This window comes from Mobula birostris, chromosome 4 (genome assembly GCF_030028105.1).
Source record: "Mobula birostris isolate sMobBir1 chromosome 4, sMobBir1.hap1, whole genome shotgun sequence".
In the NCBI taxonomy this organism is placed as follows: Eukaryota; Metazoa; Chordata; class Chondrichthyes; order Myliobatiformes; family Myliobatidae; genus Mobula; species Mobula birostris.
The window spans coordinates 38,520,753-38,547,130 of NC_092373.1; the positions used below are offsets into that span (position 1 = coordinate 38,520,753).

Here is a 26,378-nt window from a genome sequence, read left to right on the forward strand (position 1 = left end):
GCACGAGAGAATACCATCTGCATGTTACCTTCCAAGACACATTACCTGACCACAAAATAAATAACTTTTTCTTCATTGTATAAATCATGGAACTCCCTACTCAGAAGTATTATGTGAATATTTTTACAGAAGGGCTACAGTGACTCATAATGGTGTCTTACCATTAACTTTTCAAAGATGGTTAGTGAAGAGCAATGAATGCTGGCCATACACACAATAACCACATCACACAAAAAAAGGATAAAAACAAGAACACACACAAAATGCTGCTTTTTGTGTGTGTTGTTCCAATCTCCAGCATCTGCAGATTTTCTCGTTTGTGATTAAAAACGAGAACAATGAGTTCGTTCTAATTATTTTGAACAGTGATAAACCTTAAATACTTATACAAAATTACTTAAGACATCAACGGAGCTATGTCCCTCCACAGTACCCTCACTGTTCAGCTCTTACAATGTGCCTGCAATTCAGAAAATTTTACAAACTAATAAACAATTTAAAAGGCTTGAAAGAATTTTATTTTATTTAAATAAGAAATGAACCATAATAAGTTAAAACAATTAATAAACATTAACCAAGCCATACAATTTATGCTGAATCTGTGGTCAGCATAAATTCTTTTGAATCTATGCAAGATATAGCTCTGCCACTGAACCCTTTGGAAAACAAGCAGTAAAACTTTGCCAGTAAGTCTGTTAACTGCATGCTCATGCAGGAATCCGAACATTTGTCTGCATTTGTGTTAATCAATGTGGTCAGTTGTCAGTGAAAATGTCAGTATTTACTAGAAAATTCTTTGCCAATGTCAATTATTAATATAATGAAAGCCATTATTGTTATTCACCTCAGTATCTATTGATTAATAAGATTTTTGATGCTTAATGTCTGAGATAAATTTGAATGCTGTATAGCTTGACTTTTTGAAGTTATCAAAAATGTGGAATCACAGAATTAATATGTTTGTCAAAAAATCATTTGTATTATTGGATATAGTACAAAACTTTATGTAAATATTATGGTCAGTAGAAGTTTTCTCAAGATACAGGGAGCCAAGCATGCATCTGCAAGAGCATCCAAGTTAAAGTATCTATGGTAAAAAGGACAAAAAACATTAAGATCTGAAAAATAAACACTGCAGAAATATTTTGTATTGTGGATTCTTATAGTGGCCTTAAATGTTTTAGTCTATGCTTGCACTCAGGCCATAGATTGAAAAAAAATCCATTTAAGCGATATTAAATGAGTTTGGGCAATATTGACCCAGTGGATGTAAAGCCAGAGTACAAACAGAAAATACTCTGCAGATGCTGGGGTCAAAGCAACACGCACAACACACTGAAGGAACTCAGCAGGTCGGGCAGCGTCCGTGGAAATGAACAGTCAACATTTCAGGCCGAGGCCAAAGGGTCTTGGGTCCTGATGAAGGGTCTCCGCCCGAAACGTTGACTGTTCGTTTCCACGGATGGTGCCTGACCTGTTGAGTTCCTCCAGCGTGTTGTGCGTGAAGCCAGAGTACAAAACTGTTAGCAGTTTGTCTTTGGTCAACAGGCCACAGCATTATCAAAACCCTTCGCTGCTAGAAATTGATATTTCAGATAACATGTTTGTATTTTTTTCAAACAAACATTTAGTGGAAACAATAATATATAATTATTATTTGATTGTAGCATCATTGTCCAGTTATTGTAAACTGGAGATAAAACTATCCCATCAGGCACAGCTTTTTAAAGTTATTATAACTTGCATCAAAATATTCCATTGACTGATGACCTCTACACAATTGTTTTTGCATGCCAAATGCACCAGAATCCTTTTTTGAATTGAATTGAATTGACTTTATTACTTCATCCTTCATATACATGAGAAGTAAAAATCTTTATGTTACGTCTCCGTCTAAATGTGCAATTTATAGTAATTTGTAATAAATAGTATGTACAATGGGACAGTCAATATAGCAGAGAAATACAATTGTATCAGCGTGAACTAATCCATCTGATAGCCTGATGGAAGAAGCTGTCCTGTAGCTTTTATGCTGCGGTACCATTTCTCAGATGGTAGCAGTTCGAACAGTTTGTGGATGGGGTGACTCAGGTCCCCAATAATCCTTCGGTCCCTTTTTACACACCTGTCTTTGTAAATTTCTTGAATAGTGGGAAGGTCACATCTACAGATGCGCTGGCTTATCTGCACCACTCTCTTCAGGGTCCCGCGATTGAATAAATACAGTTCTTTAAGATGTGGGGACCCATACCAAACTTCTTTAACCGCCTGAGGTGAAAGAGGCGCTGTTGTGCTTTTCTCGTGTTGGCACGTGGCCAAGTGGTTAAGGCATTCATCTAGTGATTTGAAGGTCGCTAATTCGAGCCTTGGCTGAGGCAGCGTGTGTGTCCTTGAGCAAGGCACTTAACCACACATTGCTCTGCGACGACACCAGTGCCAAATGCCCTTCCCTTGGACAACATCGGTGGCGTGGAGAGGGGAGACTTGCAGCATGGGCGACTGCTGGTCTTCCATACAACCTTGCACAGGCCTGCGTCCTGGAAACCCTCCAAGGTGCAAATCCATGGTCTCATGGGACTAACGGATGTGTTTTTTTCACAGCACAGCTGATATGTACAGACCACGTGAGATCCTCGATGATGTGTATGCCGAGGGACTTAAAGCTGTTCACCCTCTCAACTCCAAATCCATTGATGTCAATAGGGGTTAGCCTGTCTCCATTCCTCCTGTAGTTCACAACCAGCTCCTTTGCTTTTGTGACATTGAGGGAATGGTTGTTTTCTTGACACCACTACCTCAGGGTGATGACTTCTTCTCTGTAGGCTGCCTTGTTATTATTTGAGATAAGGCCAATCAATGTAGTATCGTCAGCACATTTAATTAGCAGATTACTTAATACAAAAATATTTAAACTCATTTACTATTATATGACAACAAAAACATCTGGAAAAATTGTTATCTATGCATTACCCTGGTTCTTATATTTTTACTGTTATGCTGTTCCGTATTTCATTTGTGCTGTTCTGTGCAAGCTGCTTGTTTGGGTTACTGTTGAAGATAAGAGATAGGTGAATTGTGTGCCATCCAATTGGGATGGCCGGATTAAGGGGAGGTTTCTCTGGTGAGGGACACTAAGGTTGGGCTTGGGACTTTTGTTAGGGAAAAGAAGAAGAAGAGGTCATAGGATTAGACCCGGAGTAGGGCAGTAATTTGACGAAGCCGGGGGTGAGATCGAAGGAGGTTCGGCGAAGGGGAAACCGTGAGCTCCAACTTGTGCACATTAGACTGTTTCATTAAAATGGGCTCTTTTCTTGTTTTGTTCTTTCTTTACTAACCCTTTAGTTAAATTAAGAATTATAAAGCTAAATCTTTTGATTGTATGCTGTGTACTGTCTATTATTCCGTGGTACTGATTTGTAACAGGGTAACGAATCACGCAGCATGCACACAAACAGCGGGTTTTGGGGTTGGCTCGCGCCTCAATCTCACGCGTTTGGCAAGGCCAGAAATCGTCTTCCCTAGACTTGCGCAGCCATCTGGCCATCTGGCTTCAATTTGTTTTGGTTTTCTATTAAACCTTTGTTTAGCCATCAAGAGAATCAACATCTGATTGAAGAGTCTATCATTCAGTTTATATGTGAGACTAGGCTATATTCGAGAATTTGAGCTCCTTGAAGTTCTATAATGAATTACACATCCTGCGGAGGGTTGTAATACGCCTAGATGCATCTAAACAGCCGGAAATAGAAGAAGAGGAAGAGGAAGAGGAAGGAGGAAGAGGAAGGAGGAGGGGGAGGGGGAGGGGGAGGGGGAGGGGGAGGGGGAGGGGGAGGGGGAGGGGGAGGGGGAGGGGGAGGGGGAGGAAGAGGAATAATAATAATAATAACAACAACGCAGCCAACGGAACCAGAGTGTTTCATCTATAACATTACACAGCAGAGCAATATGGATAACAATATGCCTGTGGTTACCTGGTTATAGATGACTTCCTGCTGTCTAATACCTTCGTGGTCAAGTTTGTCAATTCTGCTATTGAGACTGTGGAGTGTTGCCTTATTTCCTGATGTTTGGTTTGTAGCTGTTTTGACTTCCTCATTAATGGAATAAAGCTCTTCAGTCTTCTTAAACTTCTTGTCTTTTAGATACTTCATTTGATCATCCAGTTCCTATTAATTAAAGATCCATAGGTAAATAAAGAATATGCTTTGACATTCTGGAATGACTGTGTGAATCAAAAACTTATATAATCCAGCACTCTTTGAGTTTTGGTAATGCCAGATTAGCATCTTTTTTCAGACTATAGATTAATACCCAAATGCACTTTTATGTTACTTATTTTTCATGATGCACTGTGGTATACTAAATTTTCTCAGTGAATATTCTTTGAGTATAAAGCCAGTGGGTAATAAAGTACAAGTTTCAGTTTGAACGTTTGAGTTTGTCAAAAAAAAATTAAACATACATTCTAGTCCCCAGCTCTAGGTGTTTCAAACTTCTTTTCACAAGCTCAAACACACAAACTGAAACTTGCTAGGTTTTATCACCCACTCCCTTTGAATTCAATAGATTCATTGAAAAAACTTTATTATACAGTACCTCTTGTATTCCAAGTATTTTGCTCTCTACATATCCAGTATTTTGCTTCAGCCACATATCCAATCCCAGCTGCATTCCAAAGCTTAGCTCACTTTGGACCAAGGCATGAGACAGTTCTCAAGCCAGTCATTTTACTTAACTTTTCCTGTATACAATAGTTTGAAAAATTCCAAAATTTTCAATAATCAGATGTGGCCTTTAAATTTAGAATAATTGCCACCATGCAATTTGATAACCCATGATCACAAAAAAGAAAATCAGAATACAGGCAGTATACCAGATTACATAAAGGTTCTATCCAGACTATTGTCCATAAATCAATTCCTTCATAAGTCAGAAATGTGTTTTCTACAGCCACCCATATTGTATTGGGGATGGGTGAGTTCTGGGCTGGACGTCCTGCTCAATTAAGGAAGCTGAAGCACCCCCCACAGCCTTGCCTTTCCAGGTGTAGTTATCGCCACAGGTCCACTGTTCGGTTTGCAATGCAGGAGATCACTTGCATATGGCCTCTCCTATACTACTGTGCCCATAGCAATGCCTTCACATGGCATCCCTGTTCTTACTGAGTTTGCTATGTCATGGTGCAACTCAGTGTTCAGTGGTATACCTGGGTGGGCAGGCTGGACTTATCAGCCTTGGCTGGCTGCCAGCTTAGAAGGACAACTCTGATTCCAAACCCGGGTAGATGTGTCTTGTTAGCCTTGCAAGGCAGTCTACTTAGAAGGAAAACTCCAATAGTCAACCTAGTCTTGCGGTTGCCGTGGTCATTGCAGCTTGCTGTGCCATTGTGGAACATTCCCCGGCCTAAAGAGTGGAATTGGTCCACGCACACCAATCCTTACTATAAACCTGCACAGCACAGGTGGGGAGAAAAGTCCTACAGCAATGGAGATTTTCCCTCCTGAACTTCACAAGTGAAGAACCAACTATCATATTGTATCACTCTACATACACTTGGGGAACACTGTTTTATTTGGCTATATTTATGTATATGGTTGAATGACAATTATACTTGAAATTGAACACTTGTCAGAATTCTTTCATTTTATCAAATATTCACCTAACACTAATAATAATTGAACTAATGGAATATATACTGAACATTATACAGTCATTAATGAACATAAAATATTTTAATATTAAAAATACTATATTGAAAAATGCTTTAAAATGTATGTGATAATTTGTGTAAAGTCTGCTTTCCATAAATCAAGATATCTACACACTGGGATACCCTCTAATTAGGAGAATGACAATGACAAACTTGCCACAATCAGTGCTAGTTAAGATAGCATGAACCTCTCATTTGTCTATGAATCTCTTTTTCAGTTTCCTTCACACTCTTTAATTATAAAATTCTTGTTATTCTTCAACTCAATTTATAGTTTACCTCTGTCTGTAAATCTTCACGTAGCCTCCCCAATTAACATTAAAATGAGTATTTATCTTCCTTCATAGGTGGTAGCAGGCAAGTTGAATTTCTCCTTTTTGTGAAGAGGACATTCCTGGGCAAATTTTCACATTAACAGATACATACCAGGAGTGTAACTGAATTGAAACACCTTGGCTAGACAAAACAGTTGCTTCTGAAGTATTATTTCCAGGATATTGCCTTCTCTTGTAATGTAAGCCTCCTCGTCCTCTTAGCTGTTTAATTTTCCACCATCATCCGTGACTAGATGTCGTGAATGTGCAGAACTATAACTAGTTCCATTGGTTATGAGGTTGCTTTTCTCTGTTTATTGTGCAGTGTTTTTACTGCTAAGTATGCTGCTTCAGTAGACTGGCTCCTCATCATTTTTGAATATGCCTAATGATTCTTTAGATACCCCTTCTACACTTCTCATTGACTTAGCAATGATCCCCTGGTTTGATGTATCAGTATTACAGTGGAGTAAAGGGAATTACAGAGGCATGAGAGAGGAGCTGGCCAAAGATGATTGAAAGAAGACACGAGCAGGGATGACAGCAGAACAGCGATACCTGAAATTTATGGGGGCAATTCAGAAGGCTCAGGATAGATACATCACAAAGATGAAGATCAAGAAAGGATGAGGCAACCATGGCTAATGTACATCAAGGACACCATAAAAGAAAAAGAGAGGGCATAAAATATAACAAAAATTAGTGTGAAGCTAGAGGATTGGGAAATTTTTGAAAACCAAAGGAATGCAACTAAAAAAGCCATAAGGAGAGAAAATATGAAATATTTTAAGCTACCCAAAAATATAAAAAAGAAAACCATAAGTTTTTTCAAATATATAATAGAAACATAGACAATATACTGCACAATACAGGCCCTTCGGCCCACAAAGCTGTGCCGAACATGTCCCTAACCTTAGAACTATCTAGGCTTTACCCACAGCACTCTATTTTTCTAAGCTCCATGTATCCATCCAGGAGTCTCTTACAAGATCCTACTGTCGCCTCCGTCACTGCTGCCAGCAGCCCATTCCACACACTCACCACTCTCTGCATAAAAAACTTATCCCTGACATCTCCTCTGTACCTACTTCCAAGCACCTTAAAACTATGCCCTCTTGTGCTAGCCATTTCAGCTCTGGGGAAAAGCCTCTGACTATCCACATGATCAATGCCTCTCATTATCTTGCACACCTCTATCAGGTCACCTCTCATCCTCCGTCACTCCAAGGAGAAAGGGCCAAATTCGCTCAACCTATTCTCATAAGGCATGCTCCCCAATCCAGGCAACATCCTTATAAATCTCCTCTGCACCCTTTCTATGGTTTCCACGTCCTTCCTGTAGTGAGACGACCAGAACTGAGCACAGTACTCCAAGTGGGGTCTGACCAGGGTCCTATATAGCTACAACATTACCTCTCAGCTCTTAAACTCAGTCCCATAGTTGACAAAGGCCAATGCACTGTATGCCTTCTTAACCACACAGTCAACCTGCGTAGCAGCTTTATGTGTCCTATGGACTCGGACCCCAAGATCCCTCTGATCCTTCACACTGCCAAGACTTTTGCCATTAATGTTATATTCTGCCATCATATTTGACCTACCAAAATGAACCACCTCACACTTATCTGGGTTGAACTCCATCTGCCACTTTTCAGCCCAGCTTTACATCCCATCAATGTCCCGCTGTAACCTCTGACAGCCCTCCACACTGTCCACAACACCCCCAACCTTTGTATCATCAGCAAATTGACTAGCCCATCCCTCCACTTCCACATCCAGGTCATTTCTAAAAATCACAAAGAGTAAGGGTCCTAGAACAGATCCCTGAGGCACACCACTGGTCACTGACCTCCATGCAGAATATGACCCGTCTAAAGCCACTCTTTGCCTTCTGTGGGCAAGCCAGTTCTGGATCCACAAAGCAATGTCCCCTTGGATCCCATACCTCCTTACTTTCTCAATAAGCCTTGCATGGGGTACCTAATCAAATGCCTTGATGAAATCCATCTAACCTACATCTACGGCTCTACCTTCATCAATATGCTTAGTCACATCCTCAAAAAATTCACTCAGGCTCATAAGGCATAACCTGCCTTTGACAAAGCCATGCTGACTATTCCAAATCATATTATGCCTCTCCAAATGTTCATAAATCCTGCCTCTCAGGATCTTCTCCATCAACTTTTCAACCACTGAAGTAAGACTCACTGGCCTATAATTTCCTGGGCTATCTCTACTCCCTTTCTAGAATAAGGGAACAACATCTGCAACCCTCCAATCCTCTGGAACTTCTCCCGTCCTCATTGATGATGCAAAGATCATTGCTAGAGGCTCAGCAATCTCCTCCCTCGCTTCCCACAGTAGCCTGGGGTACATCCCGTCCGGTCCCGGTCACTTATCCAAATTGATGCTTTCCAAAAGTTCCAGCACATCCTCTTTCTTAATATCTACATTCTCAAGCTTATCACTGCAAGTCATCCCTACAATTGCCAAGATCCTTTTCAATCAAAAGAGAGGTGAGAGTGGATATTGGACCCCTGGAAAATGATGCTGGAGAGGTAGCAATGCGGGACAAAGAAATGGCGGATGAACTGAATAAGTCTTTTGCGCCAGTCTTCACTGCGGAAGACACCAGCAGTATGCCAGAGATTTGAGAGTGCCAGGGGGCAGAAGTGACTGTACTTACTGTTACTAAGGAGAAGGTGCATGGGAAGTTGAAAGTTCTGAAGATAGGTCAGTCACCTGGAAAAGATGGGCTACATGCCAGGATCCTGAAAGAGGTAGCTAACAAGATTGTGGAGGCATTAGTAATGATCTTTCAAGAATCACTAAATTCTGTAATGGGTCAGAGGGACTAGAAAATTGCAAATGTCACTTCACTCTTTAAGAAGGGAGGGAGGCAGAAGAAAGGAGATGATAGACCAGTTAGCTCGACTTCAGCGGTTGAGAAGATGTTGGAGTCTAATATTCCAACAGAGTACTTGGAGGCACATGATCGAGGCACGACTGAGCAGGTGTGTGGACGTCAGTGAGTTAGACTGGCGGGAAGAATTTTAAAAGAAGACAGCTTTATTGAGTGGGCACCAGAGTAGAGGGAGTCAGAGTTGGAGGGCTATGGCTTAACAGGGCTTCAGCAATAAAGGGTCGAGGCGAGGTAAGTTACTTGTGAAGAAGAATGAATAGGAATAGGAAGTATGTCTGCAAGGCTGGTGTTCTGTACTGGGTGTAGGAGGTGGAATATCCAGGAGACTCCCAGCCTCCTGGACAGCCACATCTGTGCCAGGTGCGTCGAGCTGCAACTCCTTAGGAATCGTGTTAGGGAACTGGAGAAGCAGCTCGATGACCTTCGTCTGGACAGGGAAAGTGAGGAGGTGATAGGAGCAATGGGCACGTAGTCACACCGGGGCCTCGGGAGACAGATAAGTGGGTAACAATCAGGAGAGGGAAGGGCAAGAGTCAGATACTAGAAAGTATTGCTGTGGCTGTCTCCCTTAACAATAAGTAGTCCTGTTTGAGTACTGTTGGGGGTGGGGTGGAATGACCTACCTGGGGAAAGCAACAGTGGCCGTGCCTCTGGCACAGAGTCTGGCCCTGTGGCTCAGAAGGATAAGGAAAGGAAGAGGATGACAGCATTGATACAGGACTCTGTAGTTAGGGGGTTAGACAGGCGATTCTGTGGACACAAAAACAGAGGTCCTGAAAACAAACTACAGGGAGTTAGGAAAGAAGCTGAGAAGCAGGACTACAAGGGTAGTAATCTCTTGATTACTGCCTGTGCCATGCAACAGTGAGTATAGGAATAGAGTGAGGTGGTGGATAAATGTGTGGCTGAGAGATTGGAGCCGGTGGCAGGGATTCAGATTTCTGGATCATTGGGACATCTTATGGGGCAGGTGTGACCTGTACAATAAGGATGTGTTGCACCTGAATCCAAGGGGGACTAATATCATGGCAGGGAGGTTTGCTAAGGCTATTGGGGAGAGTTTAAACTAGAATTGGTGGGGGGGGTGGGAACCGAACTGAAGAGACAGAGGAAGGGGCGGTTGGCTCACAATTAGAGAAAACTTGTAGGCAGTGTGAGAGGGAGGATAGGCAGGTGATAGAGAAGGGATGCACTCAGATTAATCGTTTGAGATGTGTCTATTTTAATGCAAGGAGTATCATGAACAAAGCGGATGAGCTTAGAGTGTAGATCAGTACTTGCAGCTATGATGTGGCCATTACAGTAACGTGGATGGCCCAGGGGCAGGAATGGCTATTTAGAGTGCCAGGCTTTAGATGTTTCAGAAAGGACAGCGAGGGGTCAAAAGAGGTACCGCTGATCAGAGATAGTGTCATGGCTGCAGAAAAGGAGGAAGTCATGGAAGGATTACCTACTGAGTCTCTGTATGTGGAAGTTAGAAACAGGAAGGGTCAATAACTCTACTGGGTGTTTTTTTTTTATATAGACCACCCAATAGTAACAGGGACATCGATGAGCAGATAGGGAGACAGATTCTCTAATGGTGCAATAATAACAGGGTTGGCATGATGGGAGATTTTAATTTCCCGAATATTGATTGCCATCTCCCTAGAGCATGGGGTTTAGATGGGGTGGAGTTTGTTAGGTGTATTCAGGAAGGTTTCCTGACACAATATGTAGATAAGCCTATAAGAGGGGAGGCTGTACTTGATCTGGTATTGGGAAATGCACCTGATCAGGTGGCTGGTCTCCCAGTGGGAGAGCATTTTGGAGATAGTGATCACAATTCTATCTCCTTTACCAGAGCATTGGAGAGGGTTAGGAGCAGACAAGTTAAGAAAAGGCTTAATTGGAGTAAGGGAAAATATGAAGCTATCAGGCAGGAACTTGGATGTATAAATTGGGAGCAGATGTTCTCAGGGAAATGTACAGCAGAAGTGTGTCAAATATTCAGGGCATAGTTGCGTGACATTTTGCACAGGTATGTTCCAGTGAGACAGGGAAAGGATGGTAGGGTACAGGGACCATGGTGTACAAAGGCTGTTGAAAATCTAGTCAAGAAGAAAAGAAAAGCTTACAAGAGGTTCGAAAAACTAGGTAATGATAGGGATCTAGAAAATTATAAGGCTAACAGGAAGAAGCTTAAGAGTGAAATTAGGAGAGCCAGAAGGGGCCATGAGAAGGCCTCGGTGAGTAGGATTCAGGAAAACCCAAGGTATTCTACAAGAATGGGAAGGGCATGAGGATAAGGCGTGAGAGAATAGGACCAATCAAGTCTGACAGTGGAAAAGTGTGTGTGGAACCGGAGGAGGTAGCGGAGGTACTTAATGAATGCTTTGCTTTAGTATTCACTACGGAAGAGGACCTAGGCGATTGTAGGGATGACCTACAGTGGACTGAAAAGCTTGAGCATATAGACATTAAGAAAGAAGATGTGCTGGAGCTTTTGGAAAGCATCAAGTTGAATTAAGTCACCGGAACCGGATGAGATATACCCTAGGCTACTGTGGGAAGCGAGGAAGGATATTGCTGAGCCTCTGACAATGATCTTTGCATCATCAATGGGGATGGGAGAGGTTCCGGAGGATTGGAGGGCTGCAGATGTTGGTCCCTTATTCAAGAAAGGGAGTAGAGATAGCCCAGGAAATTATAGACCAGTGGTTGGTAAGTTGATGGAGAAGATCCTGAGGGGCAGGATTTATGAACATTTGAAGAGGCATAATATGATTAGGAACAGTCACCTTGGCTTTGTCAAATAAAAGTTGCTGGTGAACGCAGCAGGCCAGGCAGCATCTCTAGGAAGAGGTACAGTCGATGTTTTGTACCTCTTCCTAGAGAGCTGCCTGGCCTGCTGCGTTCACCAGCAACTTTTATGTGTGTTGCTTGAAATTCCAGCATCTGCATATTTCCTCGTGTTTGGCTTTGTCGAAGGCAGGTTGTTCCTTACGAGCCTGATTGAATTTTTTGAGGATGTAGAGCAGTACATTGATGATGGTAGAGCAGTAGATGTAGTGTATATCGATTTCAGTAAGGCATTTGATAAGGTACGCCATGCAAGACTTATTGAGAAAGTAAGGAGGCATGGGATCCAAGGAGACCTTGCTTTGTGGATCCAGAATTGGCTTGCCCACAGAAGGCAAAGGGTGGTTGTAGACGGGTCACATTCTGCATGGATGTCTGTGACCAGTGGTGTGCCTCAGGGATCCTTCTCTTCGTGATTTTTATAAATGACCCGCATGAGGAAGTGGAGGGATGGGTTAGTAAGTTTGCTGATGACACAAAGATTGGAGGTGTTGTGAATAGTGTGGGGGCCTGTCAGAGGTTACAAAGGGACATTGATAGGATGCAAAACTGGGCTGAGGTGTGGCAGATGGAGTTCAAGCGTGAGGTGGTTCATTACGGTAGGTCAAATATGATGGCAGAATATCTTATTAATGGTAAGACTCTTGGCAGTGTGGAGGATCAGAAGGATCTTGGGGTCCAAGTCCATAGGACACTCTAAGTTGCTGTGCAGGTTGACTGTGTGGTTAAGAAGGCATACGGTGTATTGGCCTTCATCAACCGTGGGACTGAGTTTAAGAGCCAAAATGTAATGTTACAGCTATTTCATACCCTGGTCAGACCCCACTTGGGAGTACTGTGCTCAGTTCTAGTCACCTCACTTCAGGAAGGATGTGGAAACTATAGAAAGGGTGCAAAGATTTACATGGATGTTACCTGGATTGGGGAGCATGTCTAATGAGAAAAGGTTGAGTGAACTCGGCCTTTTCTCCTTGGAGCGACGGAGGATGAGAGGTGACCTGATAGAGGTGTACAGGATAATGAGAGGCATTGATCGTGTGGATAGTCTGAGGCTTTTTCCCAGGGCTGAAATGGCTAGCACAAGAGGGTATAGTTTTAAGGTGCTTGGAAGAAGGTACAGAGGAGATGTCAGAGGTAAGTTTTTTTATGCAGAGAGTGGTGAGTGCGTGGAATGGGCTGCCAGCGACTGTGGTGGAAGCAGGGGTAATAGGGTCAATAGGGTCAAAGTTAGTATGGTTTCCTTTAGGGGAAATCTCGCCTGACAAATTTGTTGTAATTCTTTGAGAAATAACAGGCAAGATAGAGAAAGGAGAGTCAGTGAATGGGGTTTACTTGTATTTTCAGAAGGCATTTGACAAGTTGTTACACATGAGGCTGCTTAACAAGATAAAAGTCCATAGTTTTATAGGAAAGATACTAGCATGAATAGAAGATTTGCTGATTGGAAAGAGGCAGAGTGGGAATAAAGGGGGCCTTTTCTGGTTGGCTGACGATGACTAGTGGTGTTCTGCAGGGGTCTGTGTTGGGACTGCTTCTTTTCATGTTATATATTAATGATATATAAAATGCGTCTACCCTTTAAAGATAAAGATGAGCTTTATTTGTTAAATGTACATGTCAGTGATATGATTCTGATTCTGAAGTGCAACCCTGGACCTCATGGGAGGTCAGTGACTGCCAGCGATGGTGGTGGAGGTGGATATGATACGGTCTTTTAGGAGACTCCTGAATAGTTACATAGAGCTTAGAAAAATAGAGGGCTATGGGTAACCCTAGGTAATTTCTAAAGTAAGTACATGTTCAGCACAGCATTGTGGACCGAAGGGCCTGTATTGTGCTCTAGGTTTTCTATATTCTATGTTCTATGATATATGCCCTTAAAGCGCAGGGCATGACATGCATAGTAAATAACAGGGTCCTGGAGAGTGTTGTACAATGAAGAAATAATAGGGGTACACATACAGTGAAAGTGGTGACACAAGTAGGGAGGGTACTGAAAGAAGCGGTTTGCCACACTTGCCTTCATCTATCACAATACTGAATATAAGAGTTGAGAAATCATGTTACAAATGTACAAGATGTTTGCAATGCCACATTCTGATGCAGTTCTGGTCAGACGGTAGGTAGGAAGGATGTCATTAAATTCCAGTGCAAAACAGAGGCTTCACTGGGACTGGAGAGTTTGGGTTATAAGGATAGACTGGATAAACTGGAAATTTAAGAGGCTGAGGGGTGACTCTTTAAGAGTTAATAAAATCATGAGAGGCATAGATAAGGTGGATAGCCAAAATCTTTTCCCTGAGGGTTGGGGAGTCCAAAACTAAAGACCATAAGTTTAAGATGATAGGGGCAAAATTTACAAGGGACCGAGAGGCAAAATGAAAAATGAGAGGATGGTGAATCTTTGGAAGGAGCTGCCAGGGGAAGTGGTTGAGCCAGATTTAAAATGTTATTTGAACCCTTACATGAATAACAAAGGTTTATAGGGACAGGAAGCAAATGTAACCAAATGCAATTAGTTCAGAAAGGTAACTTAGTTTGCCCAGGTGGTGCTGTGTCACAGGATCTGTTTCGTCGCAGTATTGATCTATGACTATATCCCTTCTTAAATAAGGAGACAAAATTGTGCCCAGTTCTCCAGGTGTGGCTTCACTAGTATCCTGTAAAATTATAACAATAATTACTATTCCTAAACTCCAACACTCTTGCAATAAAGGTTATTTGTTTTCCTAAACTGCACCCATCAGCTATCTTTTTTGCTAGTTGTACACAAGAATATCTAGGACTTTTTCTATTTTGAATCTGCAATCTTTCTTCATTTAAACAGTAGTCTGCCTTTGGATCCTTCTCACCTAAATACATAACCTCACACTTTCTCATATTAAACTCTGTTACCAAAGTTTTCACCTGCTCTCTCAACCTACACTCTATCCAGTCAGTCCTAATATCCTAATTGCAACATGCCCTTTCAGCCATTTTCACGTCACTGGTGATGGCATCTGTGGTTGCAGATTCTAATGGTGTATATTTCTGAAATTAGAGAGGGGAAAGATTGCAAAGCATAGAGAGATCTAGGTATTCTTAACCACAAACTGCAAAATATTAGCAGGTAAGTGCAGAAAAATACATGGCATAAGTACATTAGGAAGAAAATATAAGGCATTTCTCCAGCTGCTGGTCGTCCATCTCCCCAAAGCCCAGTTTTGAGTTGCCAGATCTGTTCTGAAACTATGTGTGGCTAGGCATGGCTCAACTACCATCTATAAATTTGCTGATGATACAACCATTGTTGTTAGAATCTCAGGTAGTGACGAGAGGGCATACAGGAGTGAGATATGCCAACTATTGGAGTGGTGCTGCAGCAACAACCTGGCACTCAATGTCAGTAAGACAAAAGAGCTGACTGTGGACTTCCGAAAGGGTAAGTCAAAGGAACGCATACCAATCCTCACAGAGGGATCAGAAGTGGGGAGAGTGAGTAGTTTCAAGTTCCTGGGTGTCAAGATCTCTGAGGATCTAACCTGGTCCCAACATATTGATGTAGTCATAAAGAAGGCAAGGCAGTGGCTATACTTTATTTGGAGCTTGAAGAGATTTGGCATGTCAACAAATACACTCAGAAACCTCTATAGCTGTACCGTGGAGAGCATTCTGACAGGCTGCATCACTGTCTGGTATGGAGGGGCTCCTGCACAGGACTGAAAGAAGCTGCAGAAGGTTGTAAATCTAGTCAGCTCCATCTTGGGCACTAGCCTACAAAGTACTCAGGACATCTTCAAGGAGCGGTATCTCAGAAAGGCAGCGTCCATTATTAAGGACCTCCAGCACCCAGGGCATGCCCTTTTCTCACTGTTACCATCAGGTAGGAGGTATAGAAGCCTGAAGGCACACACTCAAGAGATTCAGGAACAGCTTCTTTCCCTCTGCCATCCGATTCCTAACTGGACATTGAAGCTTTGGACAGTACCTCACCTTTTTTAAAAATATATAGTATTTCTGTTTTTTGCATGTTTTAATCAATTCAATACACGTATACTGTAATTGATTTACGTATTTATTTATTTATTTATTTTTAAAAATTCTCTTCTATATTATGTATTGCATTGAACTGCTGCTGCTGCTAAGTTAACAAATTTCAGGTTACATGCCAGTGATAATAAATCTGATTCCAATTCTGAAATTGCACACTCTCTCCACTCCTGATCCCTCTATGATGATTGGTTTGTGTTCCCCCATCTTACTATATGCAGGATAGCTCTTGCAATTTAGATAACTGTACCCAGGTTTTTGCAAGGAGGACTACACATGGTTGATTGGGCTGAGAACAACTTGACTGTGTCTGCATTCAGTGCCTAGGTTGATGGTAGGTTATCCATCCAGTTTTATTCATTCCCTGCTTGAATGTCACAATACCGCTGCAGGTAATTCTGAGCTTGTGGATGTAATGGAGTCGCTTTGTGCAATTTTATTTCATATGGATGCTTAATGTTCCAGGATGCATATAGCACATCCAGGACAATTGAACACAAATAGTTAGATTTTAAAGATATGCTGATCTTAGCAAATATTGGTCTAGTCATTTATATATTTCATACTATGTGGAATGACAACTACCCACTTGGTCAATTGACTCATTTAAATCCAAAACATCCAAATTGTTCATAAAAACTGCAATTTTCTTTTCAATTCCAAACAAGTTCTCTCTGCTTTCACTCCTTCTGATTTACATTCCTCATACTCAGGTCAGTCTTTTTACAGTCACTGTATATTTTTCATAGGAAATGGTATTGTATAGTTCCTGCAGTTAATTAAAGGGTAATTGTTGTTCTTGGAAGTTTCTGTAGTTACACAGCTGCTTGGCTCCTCTCCTTGTTATCTCAATAACCTCTCCATGCTTGCTCCACAGAAACTAACTGAACTTGTTTTCAAATTTTGCACATCTTAGTTACAATTGTTCTATATGATTTGCTGATAGCTTTATAAAATGTATGCTCTTTGGAATGTCATAGGCATTTACAAAGTTTTATTTAAATCAACACTATACCAGCTAAAAAAAAAGTTTTAAGTCACAGGACTTAAAAAGTCCTGGTCTTACTTTAAATTTACTTGTCATTTACTTACCTTTACTACTTTTCCTTCATTTTTCAGTTCCTTCTCCATTCTAGCCACCTGTTCCTCGGTACTCACCACTTTTTCAGTCACAGCTTTGAGTTTGCCCTCAAGAGCTTTGCTTTCCTCTTTTGCTTTCATTAGTCTGCAAGTTAAATAATAAAACTGATCTACATAATCAACATCAAATCCTCACCCAGTATTGTTTCAGTGAAACCATTAATAGGAAACTTTTTTTGGTTCATAGGGAAGCACGATCTACACAACCACTACTCACCGTGTAAAAACCTCCCTCTGACATCCCCCCTATGCTTTCTTCCAATCACGTCACAATTATGCCCTCTCATATCAGCTATTTCCACCCTGGGAAAAAGGTATTGACTGTCCATCCTGTGCACCCTACCATCTCATACACCTTTATAAAGTCATCTCTCATCCTCCTTTGCTCGAAAGAGAAAAACCTTAGCTTGCTCAACCTATCCTCATAGACATGCACTCCAATCTAGGCAGCACGCTGGTAAATCTCCATTGCACCCTCTCGAGAACTTCCAGATCTTTCCTACAAAGAACTACAAACAAGTGACTAGAATTGAATACAATACACCAAGTGTGGTCTAACCAAAGTTTTTTTTAGAGCTGCAAGATTACCTCATGGGTCTTGAACTTAATCCCCTGTCTCATGAAGGCCAGCCTACCATATGCCTTCTCAACCATCCTATCAACTTGTGCAGCAACTTTGAGGGATCTATGGATGTGAACTCAGATCCCTCTGTTCCTCCACACTGCTGAGAATCCTGCCATTAACCCAGTACTCTGCCTTCAGGTTAGACTTCCGAAGTAAATCACTTCACACTTTACCAGATTGAATTCCATTTGCCACATTTCAGCCCAGCTCTGCATCCTGTCAAATGCCCCATTCTAACCTATGATAATCTTCTACACCATTCACAAAACCACCAATCATCGTGTAATCTGAAATCTTATTACACCACCCTTCCGATTCCTCACCCAAGTCATTTATTTAAAAAAAATCAGAAAAAGCAGGGGTCCAAGAACAGATCGTTATGGAACACAACTAGTCACCAACCTCCAGGAAGAATACTCTCCAATCACTAGAATCATGAGAGTATTATGAATTCATTTAGCCATGTTTCCCTGGTTACCATGGCTCTGACTTTCTGAATACACTTACCATGTCAAACGCTTTACTGAAGTCCCTTTACCACATCTACCTTCATCAAACTGTTTTGTCACTTCCTCGAAGAAATCAATCAGGCACAACTTGCCCTCACAAAACCATGCCAACTATCCCTAATCAGACCATGCATCACCAATTGCTCATAATTTCTCCTACCAAACTTAAAAGCCCCCAACAGCTTGATTGTGTTTCTATTTATATCAGTCTTAGATGTTATATTGTCTATAAAAACTTTTATTTATGTCTATACATCCAAACAGTTGAGCTGTTGTAAATATTCTAAAGCATTTGTTATACTTTCTATTTTCTTTTCAGCCTTTAACTACATGACCAGCCAGGGTAGGCCCATAAGACCATAATGACATAGGAGTACAATTAGGCCATTTGGCCCATCAAATCTGCTCTGCCATTCAATCACGGTGGATCCTTTTCTCCCCCTCCTCAGCCCCACACATTTTACATGTTTGAGAAGCAGTGCACTGAGGAGTGCACTAGAAGAGGGATCTGGGAACACAGATCCATAATTCATTGAAAGTGGTGTCACAAGTAGATAGTGCCGAAAAGAAAGCTTTTGGCAAATTGGCCTTCACAAATCAATGTATTGAGTACAGGAGTGGAGATGTTACGTTGAAATTATACAAGACATTGGTACAAGAGTATTGTGCCCAGTTTCGGTCACCTACCTTCAAAATTCAAAGTACAAGGTAAAATTTATTATCAGAGGATATTCATGTCACCAAATACAACTCTGAGATTCTTTTTCTGTGGACATACTTAGCAAATCTATAGAACAGTAACTGTAAACAATGGACAACAAACTGTGTAAATGCAGATATAAATAAATAGCAATAAATAATGAGCATAAATTACAAGATAAAAGAGTCCTTAAATGAGTGTGGTTATCCCCGTTTGTTCAAAAGCCTGATGGGTGACGGGTAGTAACTGTTCTTGAACCTGATGGTTTGAGTCTTGAGGCACTTGTACCTTCTACATGATGGCAGCAGTAAGAGCATGGCCTGGGTACTGAGGATCTTTGATGATGGATGCTCTTTTCTACAGCAACATTTCATGCAGATGTGTTCAACGGTAGGGAGGGTCTTTGTCCATGATGTACTGGGCCAAATCCACTATCTTTTGTAGGATTTTCCACTCAAGGGCATTGGTGTTCCCCTATCAGGCCATAATACAGCCAGTCAGCACACTTTCCACCACACATCTCTAGAAGTTCGCCAAGGTTCTTGATGACATGCCGAGTCTCTGCAGACTCCTGAGGAAGTAGAGGTGCTGTTGTAAATTTTAATAATTATATTTATATGGTGGGTCCAGAAAAGGTCCTTTGAGATAGCTACACCCAACAATTTGAAGTTACTGACCCTCTTCACCTCTGATCATCTGATGATTACTGGTTCATGGACCTCTGGTTTCCCTCTCCTGAAGTCTACAATCAGTTCCTTGGTCTTATTGATACTGAGTGAGAGGTTGTTGTTATTACACCACTCAGTCAATTTTTCAATCTCCCTCCTGTATGCTGATTCATTACTACCTTTGATACAACCCACAACAGTGGTGTCATCAGCAAACTTGTATATGGTGTTGGAACTTTATACAGTCATAGGAAATATGTAAATAAGAATGAAAGAGTGCAGAGAAAGGTTGCAAGGATGTTGCCAAGACTTGAGAACCTGAGTTATAGAGAAAACTTGAATAGGTTAGGAATTTATTCCCTAGAACATAAAAGATTGAGGGGAGATTTGATAGAAGTATACAAAATTATGAGGGGTACAGATAGGGTAAATGCAAGCAGGCTTTTTCCACTGAGGTTGTGTGAGGCTACAACTAGAGGTCATAGGTTAAGGATGAAAGGTGAAATACGTAAGGGTAATCTGAGGGGGAACTTCTTCACTCAGAGGGTGGTGAGAGTGTGGTGGGTGCAGGGTCAATTTCAACACTTAAAAGAAATTTGGATAGGTATGCAGATGGGAAAAGTATTCTGGGCTATGGCCCAAGTGCTGGTCAATGGGACTAGGCAGATTAATGGTTCAGCACAAACTAGAAGGGCCTGTTTCTGTGCTGTGGTGTCCTATGACTGTGACTCTATAATTCGAGGTTACTTCAACAAAATCAAAGCTGTCCTCCCTTGCAACTTATTGCCAATTAGCTGGATTTATGAGCTTCAGCATATCACAATATATATAGAAAGATATTGTATTTGATCTTCATGTTCATTGAAGTTATCAGGGTACTGAGTAGACTTATGTTTTTTAGAGCATAAAGTTGGAGTTAAAGGAATTACCTTTAATGCTGATCCTTAAAAAATACACAGATATAAAAGACAGTATGAAGTGATGTCACTTGGTCATAACTGGTGGTGTTTGAGGATTATAGCCTTATAAATTTCAGTATTAGCATAAAAGAATTTTGTCATTTTACCTACGTTGTGGAGTATAATAACAACCTTTGTCCATTTTTCTACTCAGATAGTAGCTACAAATACAAATTTAAATAACTTCAATGCCTACTTACATTTATATATCACGATTACCAGGAAAGTGGATGAAGGGAAGGCAGTGGATGTTGTCTACATGGACTTCAGTAAGACCTTTGACAAGGTCCCGCATGGGAGGTTAGTTAGGAAGATTCAGTCGGTAGGTATACATGGAGAAGTAGTAAATTGGATTAGACATTGGCTCAATGGAAGAAGCTAGAGAGTGGTAGTGGAGGATTGTTTCTCTGAGTGGAGGCCTGTGACTAGTGGTGTGCCACGGATCAGTGCTGGGTCCATTGTTATTTGTCAGCGATATCAATGATCTGGATGATAATGTGGTAATTGGATCAGCAAATTTGTTGATGATACAAAGATTGGAGGTGTAGTGGACAGTGAGGAAGGTTTTCAAAGCTTGCAGAGGGATTTGGACCAGCTGGAAAAATGGGCTGAAAAATGGCAGATGGAGTTTAATACAGACAAGTGTGAGGTATTGCACTTTGGAAGGACAAACCAAGGTAGAACATACAAGGTAAATGGTAGGGCACTAAGGAGTGCAGTAGAACAGAGGGATCTGGGAATACAGATACAAAATTCCCTAAAAGTGGTGTCACAGGTAGATAGGGTATTAAAGAGAGCTTTTGGTTCATTGGCCTTTATAAATCAAAGTATTGAGTATAAGAGTTGGAATGTTATGGTGAGGTTGTATAAGGCATTGGTGAGGCTGAATTTCGAGTATTGTATGCAGTTTTGGTCACCAAATTACGGGAAAGATATTAATAAGGTTGAAAGAGTGAAGAGAAGGTTTACAAGGATGTTGCCGGGACTTGAGAAACTCAGTTATGGAGAAAGGTTGAATAGGTTAAGACTTTATTCCCTGGAGTGTAGAAGAATGAGGGGAGATTTGATAGAGGTATATAAAATTAAGATGGGTATAGATAGAGTGAATGCTTTTTCCACTGAGGCTAGGGGAGAAAAAAACCAGAGGATATGGGTTAAGGGTGAAGGAGGAAAAGTTTAAAGGGAACATTGGGGGGGAGGCTTCTTCACATAGAGAGTGGTGGGAGTGTGGAATGAGCTGCCAGATGAAGTGGTAAATGCAGACTCACTTTTAACATTTAAGAAAAACTTGGACAGGTACATGGATGAGAGGTGTATGGAGGGATTTGGTCCAGGTGCAGGTCAGTGGGACTAAGCAGAAAAATGGTTCAGCACAGCCAAGAAGGGCCAAAAGGCCTGTTTCTGTGCTGTAATGTTCTATGGTTCTATGATTATAATGTGGTTTAGAGATACAAAATTATATAAAGTGTACAAGGTAATTAAGAGAAATGATGAAAGCACAGTTGGATCCAGAATGTTTTAGAAAATGCTGAAACAAAGATATGGACGAAGAGGTTTGGTAGCTCCAGAGAATTACAGCAAAATGCCTGAAGGTTTTCACTAATCATGAGACAAAATTGGAATTAGGAAGAGCCAAGAGATGAAAGGAATACAAAAGTTTGATGAATCAAGATTATGAAGGAAAGTTTCTGGAGTTTGAATTCAATGTACAGGGAATGCTGAACTAAATTCAATCAATGTTGACATGTGCAAAGGACTTTCTTGACTGAAAAAGAATGCAATTGGCAGTGTTGGATAATTTGGATGCAGAAAAAGAGACCTCTGGAATAATCATCCCTGTTAACCTGAAAGCCAACACCTCTGCATTGAGAGAAGTTAAAACCTTTGCATAAAAATAGAAAATATTTTACCTAAGCACCTACACCAATCACATCAATCACACCTTTTTCTAGACAATTAAAATATGTTAAATAGAAAATAAAATTGCCATGTTTATAATGGTAAAAATACATGCATCATAACAAAGAGTAATAATATTCTTACTTGTTGGACTTTTCTATGCTTTCCCGTTTCAAATTTGTTATTTGACTTCTGACAGTTTCCAGATCAGTTGCAGTTCTATCCACTCTGCTTTTTAAGGTGTCAAGCTGTACATATTAGCAAAGAAATTTTAGATGACACTTTAAAATCACAATTCTGTACAATCAGCTGTTAGATTCCAATGCACAATTAAAAATGAGCAAGAGAATACTTATAGGGCTCATACATCTTCCATAACCTGCTCTATCATGAAGACTGAAGCCAAATCATACTTATGGAAATCCATAAATTTTTTAAAAAATCTTAGTTTTGGCTGCTACTGGTAAAACAGGTACACAACTTTTGTTTGAGGCATTTCCTATTTCTAATTGTTCTTGAAGCAAATGGTTTCATTTTTGTTTTCCAAATTCTATTCACTATGTCATTATCTGGTGATCTGCTAAATTGTGTTTGTTGGAAATCAGAGTGCATTGCTCTACTTTCCTTTCTTGTGATATCTGGTGACTTCTTTTTGCCATAAGGTAGATAGCATTTCAAGTTCCTACACTTGAAAGCTTAACTGTTTTTCTTTCCACAGATGCTGCCTTACTTCCTGAGTGCTTCTAGCATCACAGTTTCTGATTTCTGTGAATCATATTTGCGATTGCTTTATCATGTATTAATGCCAAGTATTATTTTAAGAAGTGAATTGAAATTATTGACTCAAAAACCAAGATTTTACTTTTTAATGGCAATGATCTCAATCCACTTCTAGAGATAAACAGAAAGTTAAACTTTAAGGAATGGTCTAATTTAAGTCTTATCTGGAAGTCTGCTTCTGGTTCTCTGGAGTCCTTCATTTGTCTGTCAAGAACTACTAGTGTTGCAACATATGTAACTACTATTTTAAATAACCAGGCAGCTTATTGGCAGTTAGTACTTTTAGGAAGTAGTAACAAAAGATGTAAATGTATTAAAAATATAAATGGAATAATATGATCATTTCATATATTTGAAAATTAATAACCTCAAGTATTCAATATAAATATACTCGTTTAAATTTCTCCAAATTTTATTTTCCATCTTGAACATTTCTTACTTTTCTGCATTCATTGTTTGAAGCACCATATATTCAGACAACTTCTTTCACCCTTAATGAAGACGCTTTCAAGCTTTAAAAAAAACGTGTTCATTGAAAATATCTATTAAAACAAAGTAAGGTATTTTTTTCAAGTAACTTACTTTAACATTGCCTCTAAATCTGCAGCCCAACAACCCCTCTGAAATCAACAGGATCTTGTGTCTTTCACCATCCAATGTAAGATCTGCTAGGCAATTCTCTATTTGGAACTGCCAGCTTTTAGCTAATGGAATCCAACTAATTTACTTATTAGTATGAGATTTTCTATTTACAGCTGTTAAATTCAAAGAATTTTGTTAATTACCTCACTTTGTAGTTGAATACGGTTCGTTTCATGCACTTGATATTCTAATCGAAGCTTAGCTGCTTGACGTTCGCTTATGGAAATTTTTTTTTCAAATTCTTCATTGTTTTCACTCTCATTCTTAAGAAACTGTATCTTCTCATTCATGGCTGCTTCTTTTTCTCGTATTTCCTGTTTTACTTCTGCCAGTAACTGTTAAAGAGATGTCTTTAATATTATGTAATGACGTTATAGGCTAAATGCAGTTCAAAATTGTTCAAGGTGTATCTTTATTCAATGTCAAAGCTATTACAGTTATGGGATAAAGAACTTGTTCCCAAGACACTTCCATCTTGTTCCAATCTCTTGACTGCAATGAAGCTCTACTTGAGCATGAAGAAGCTTTCTCCTACAGGAAGTTCATGGTGAAGGTTTGTTAGTTAAATTTATACTGTTGCAAAAATGTTTTAAAAATCTGAAAAAGGGCCCTTTTGGCTCATGGATAAAGACAAAAAGAGATTCCAGATATACACGCAACATCTGGTGCACATCTGCTAAGGTTAGTACACTGGATTTTACAACTTTATAACCATGACTTAGACACAGAATGAACCTCATGTTTCATTGGACCTACCTGGCCAAATACAAGAAATGATGAGGAGTAAGTAATGTGGAGCTCAAAAGGAATAGTGAAATGTTACCAAGGAGCAGCTTGGTCTCCCCAATCAGCAGAGAAATGATAATTATATGCATATCACTATTTTCATTGGGCAGTGAAATACCAGTTGTGAGCAGGTTATTGCTCCAAGTACATAGGAACTTAAATGTCAGCAAATAACTCTCCTCTGTCAGCAGAGGGGTAACATGTGTGAGCAAGTGGCTCTTACACAAAAACTAAAATGTGGCTCTCTTGCGATCAGAATCCTACTCAGATCGCACTCACAGCTGTCACTAAGGACAACAATGGCAGAACGCACACCTATGATTTGGAGTCTGTTGACTCCATTAGTTCTGCATTTGAAGATACTAAACAATAGTTCAGCAGCCTGAGTGCCATCAGATCAATTAGTCCTTGCCTATCCAGACCCCCGAGAGATTCAAGGTATCGATTTTCCTCCTCATGAGGCCACCAATTTACCTCCATTCTGACCTTACTGGTAGCACTTTTACCTGTGCCCGACAACCACTTCTTTTTTAATTAGCTTGGGACGGCAGTCTGAGGCCAGCATCTTGGATATATATGTAGACTCAGAGAGAAGAGTGTAACACTTAAACACTTAAAATGTGAAACCTGCAGACAAATGTCTTGACTTTGTTTTGGTGTAATATTTGATGTTACATTGTTATAAGAGGACTCTCAAAGCATCAGTACTCTTCAAATTAGTGTTCCTTTAAAGGTTTCAGACATGTGTAAATATATAAGAAAAGCAATAAACTACAACACTGCATTACTAGTCCTACTAAGACTATTAAATAATAACTTTTAAGCTTCAATTTACAATGGTGTGAGTGGAAACAGTCTTTGAACAAACAATGTCATTAAATGAGCTTCTGATTTTGGTAAGTGTCAGGTCCACATTTGAAATGCTCAGTTCAATTGTGCAACTAAGATTTTACCTGGCGATGTCCTACACTGAATAAAATCACTTTTTTCCACATTTAGCTTCTAAAAGGTGATATGTGATCCAATTTCTACTTATTTTTACTAGCATTTTAATATTAACATTACTATATTTAGTTTTTGGGACAAAGCAATGTATAAATAGAAAAAAATCCAAGAAGCAATATCAAACAAGAGAAAACCTGCAGATGCTGGCTTACAATATGCCTGATTTACAATGACTGTAGTTTTACATACTATTGTATAATTCCATGAATTGCTAAAAATGGCTAAGATTAAAACTGATTGAGTCGGATTTCCCTCAGAGTTACTTTAAAACTCATCCCATGTTGGTAGCATTAAATACAACATATACTAATAAATTAAATTTAAAAATGTAAGTACAGTGATTGCTATAAAGTACATAGTCCTACTTCCCAGCAAGTATTTTCTAGAAATATACGTATTTCTTTTAATTCTAAGTATGATCCCCTTCACGGTGAACATGCCTTTGAATACAGATTAATAACATTCAAAATGTTATTTTCATCAAAAAGTTTTGTGATGTGCAGCTGTTACTAGTTTAATAATTGATATAGCAAAGAGAAATAAATTAAGAACTTTGCACCATCATGTGGCTAAAATATATATTGCAATGAATAACACTCCTGGATATTTCCTTCAGTGTTAAAAGGAAGATGCCATGATAGTAATTTCCCTGCTGTGCATATTAGATGATATTGCCAGAAGGACGTAACCACTGTGCTTTTTTCAGGTAGAAATAATGCATCTATCTTTTACAACTGTTAACAGTAGCACCCCCCCCCCCCCACCAAATCTCACTCGCTAATCTCATTTAATGAAGTGCAAACCACAGAGTAAAACTACATTAATGAGGAATGGATGTCTTTAAATGG

At 40.1% G+C, this 26,378-nt stretch overlaps 1 protein-coding gene across 1 annotated transcript in view; it reads right to left on the reverse strand.

Annotated features, from left to right (window-relative positions):
- The window catches only part of ccdc39 (coiled-coil domain 39 molecular ruler complex subunit), a 108,476-nt gene that overhangs the window by 70,994 nt on the left and 11,104 nt on the right, over nucleotides 1-26,378 (reverse strand). The window contains exons 7-10 of the mRNA XM_072254538.1: nucleotides 23,883-24,074; nucleotides 22,462-22,565; nucleotides 16,910-17,042; nucleotides 3,972-4,166 (exon numbers count right to left, since the gene is read on the reverse strand). Coding sequence (XP_072110639.1) covers nucleotides 3,972-4,166; nucleotides 16,910-17,042; nucleotides 22,462-22,565; nucleotides 23,883-24,074 — 624 coding nt within the window. The remainder of the gene's footprint in view (nucleotides 1-3,971; nucleotides 4,167-16,909; nucleotides 17,043-22,461; nucleotides 22,566-23,882; nucleotides 24,075-26,378) is intronic.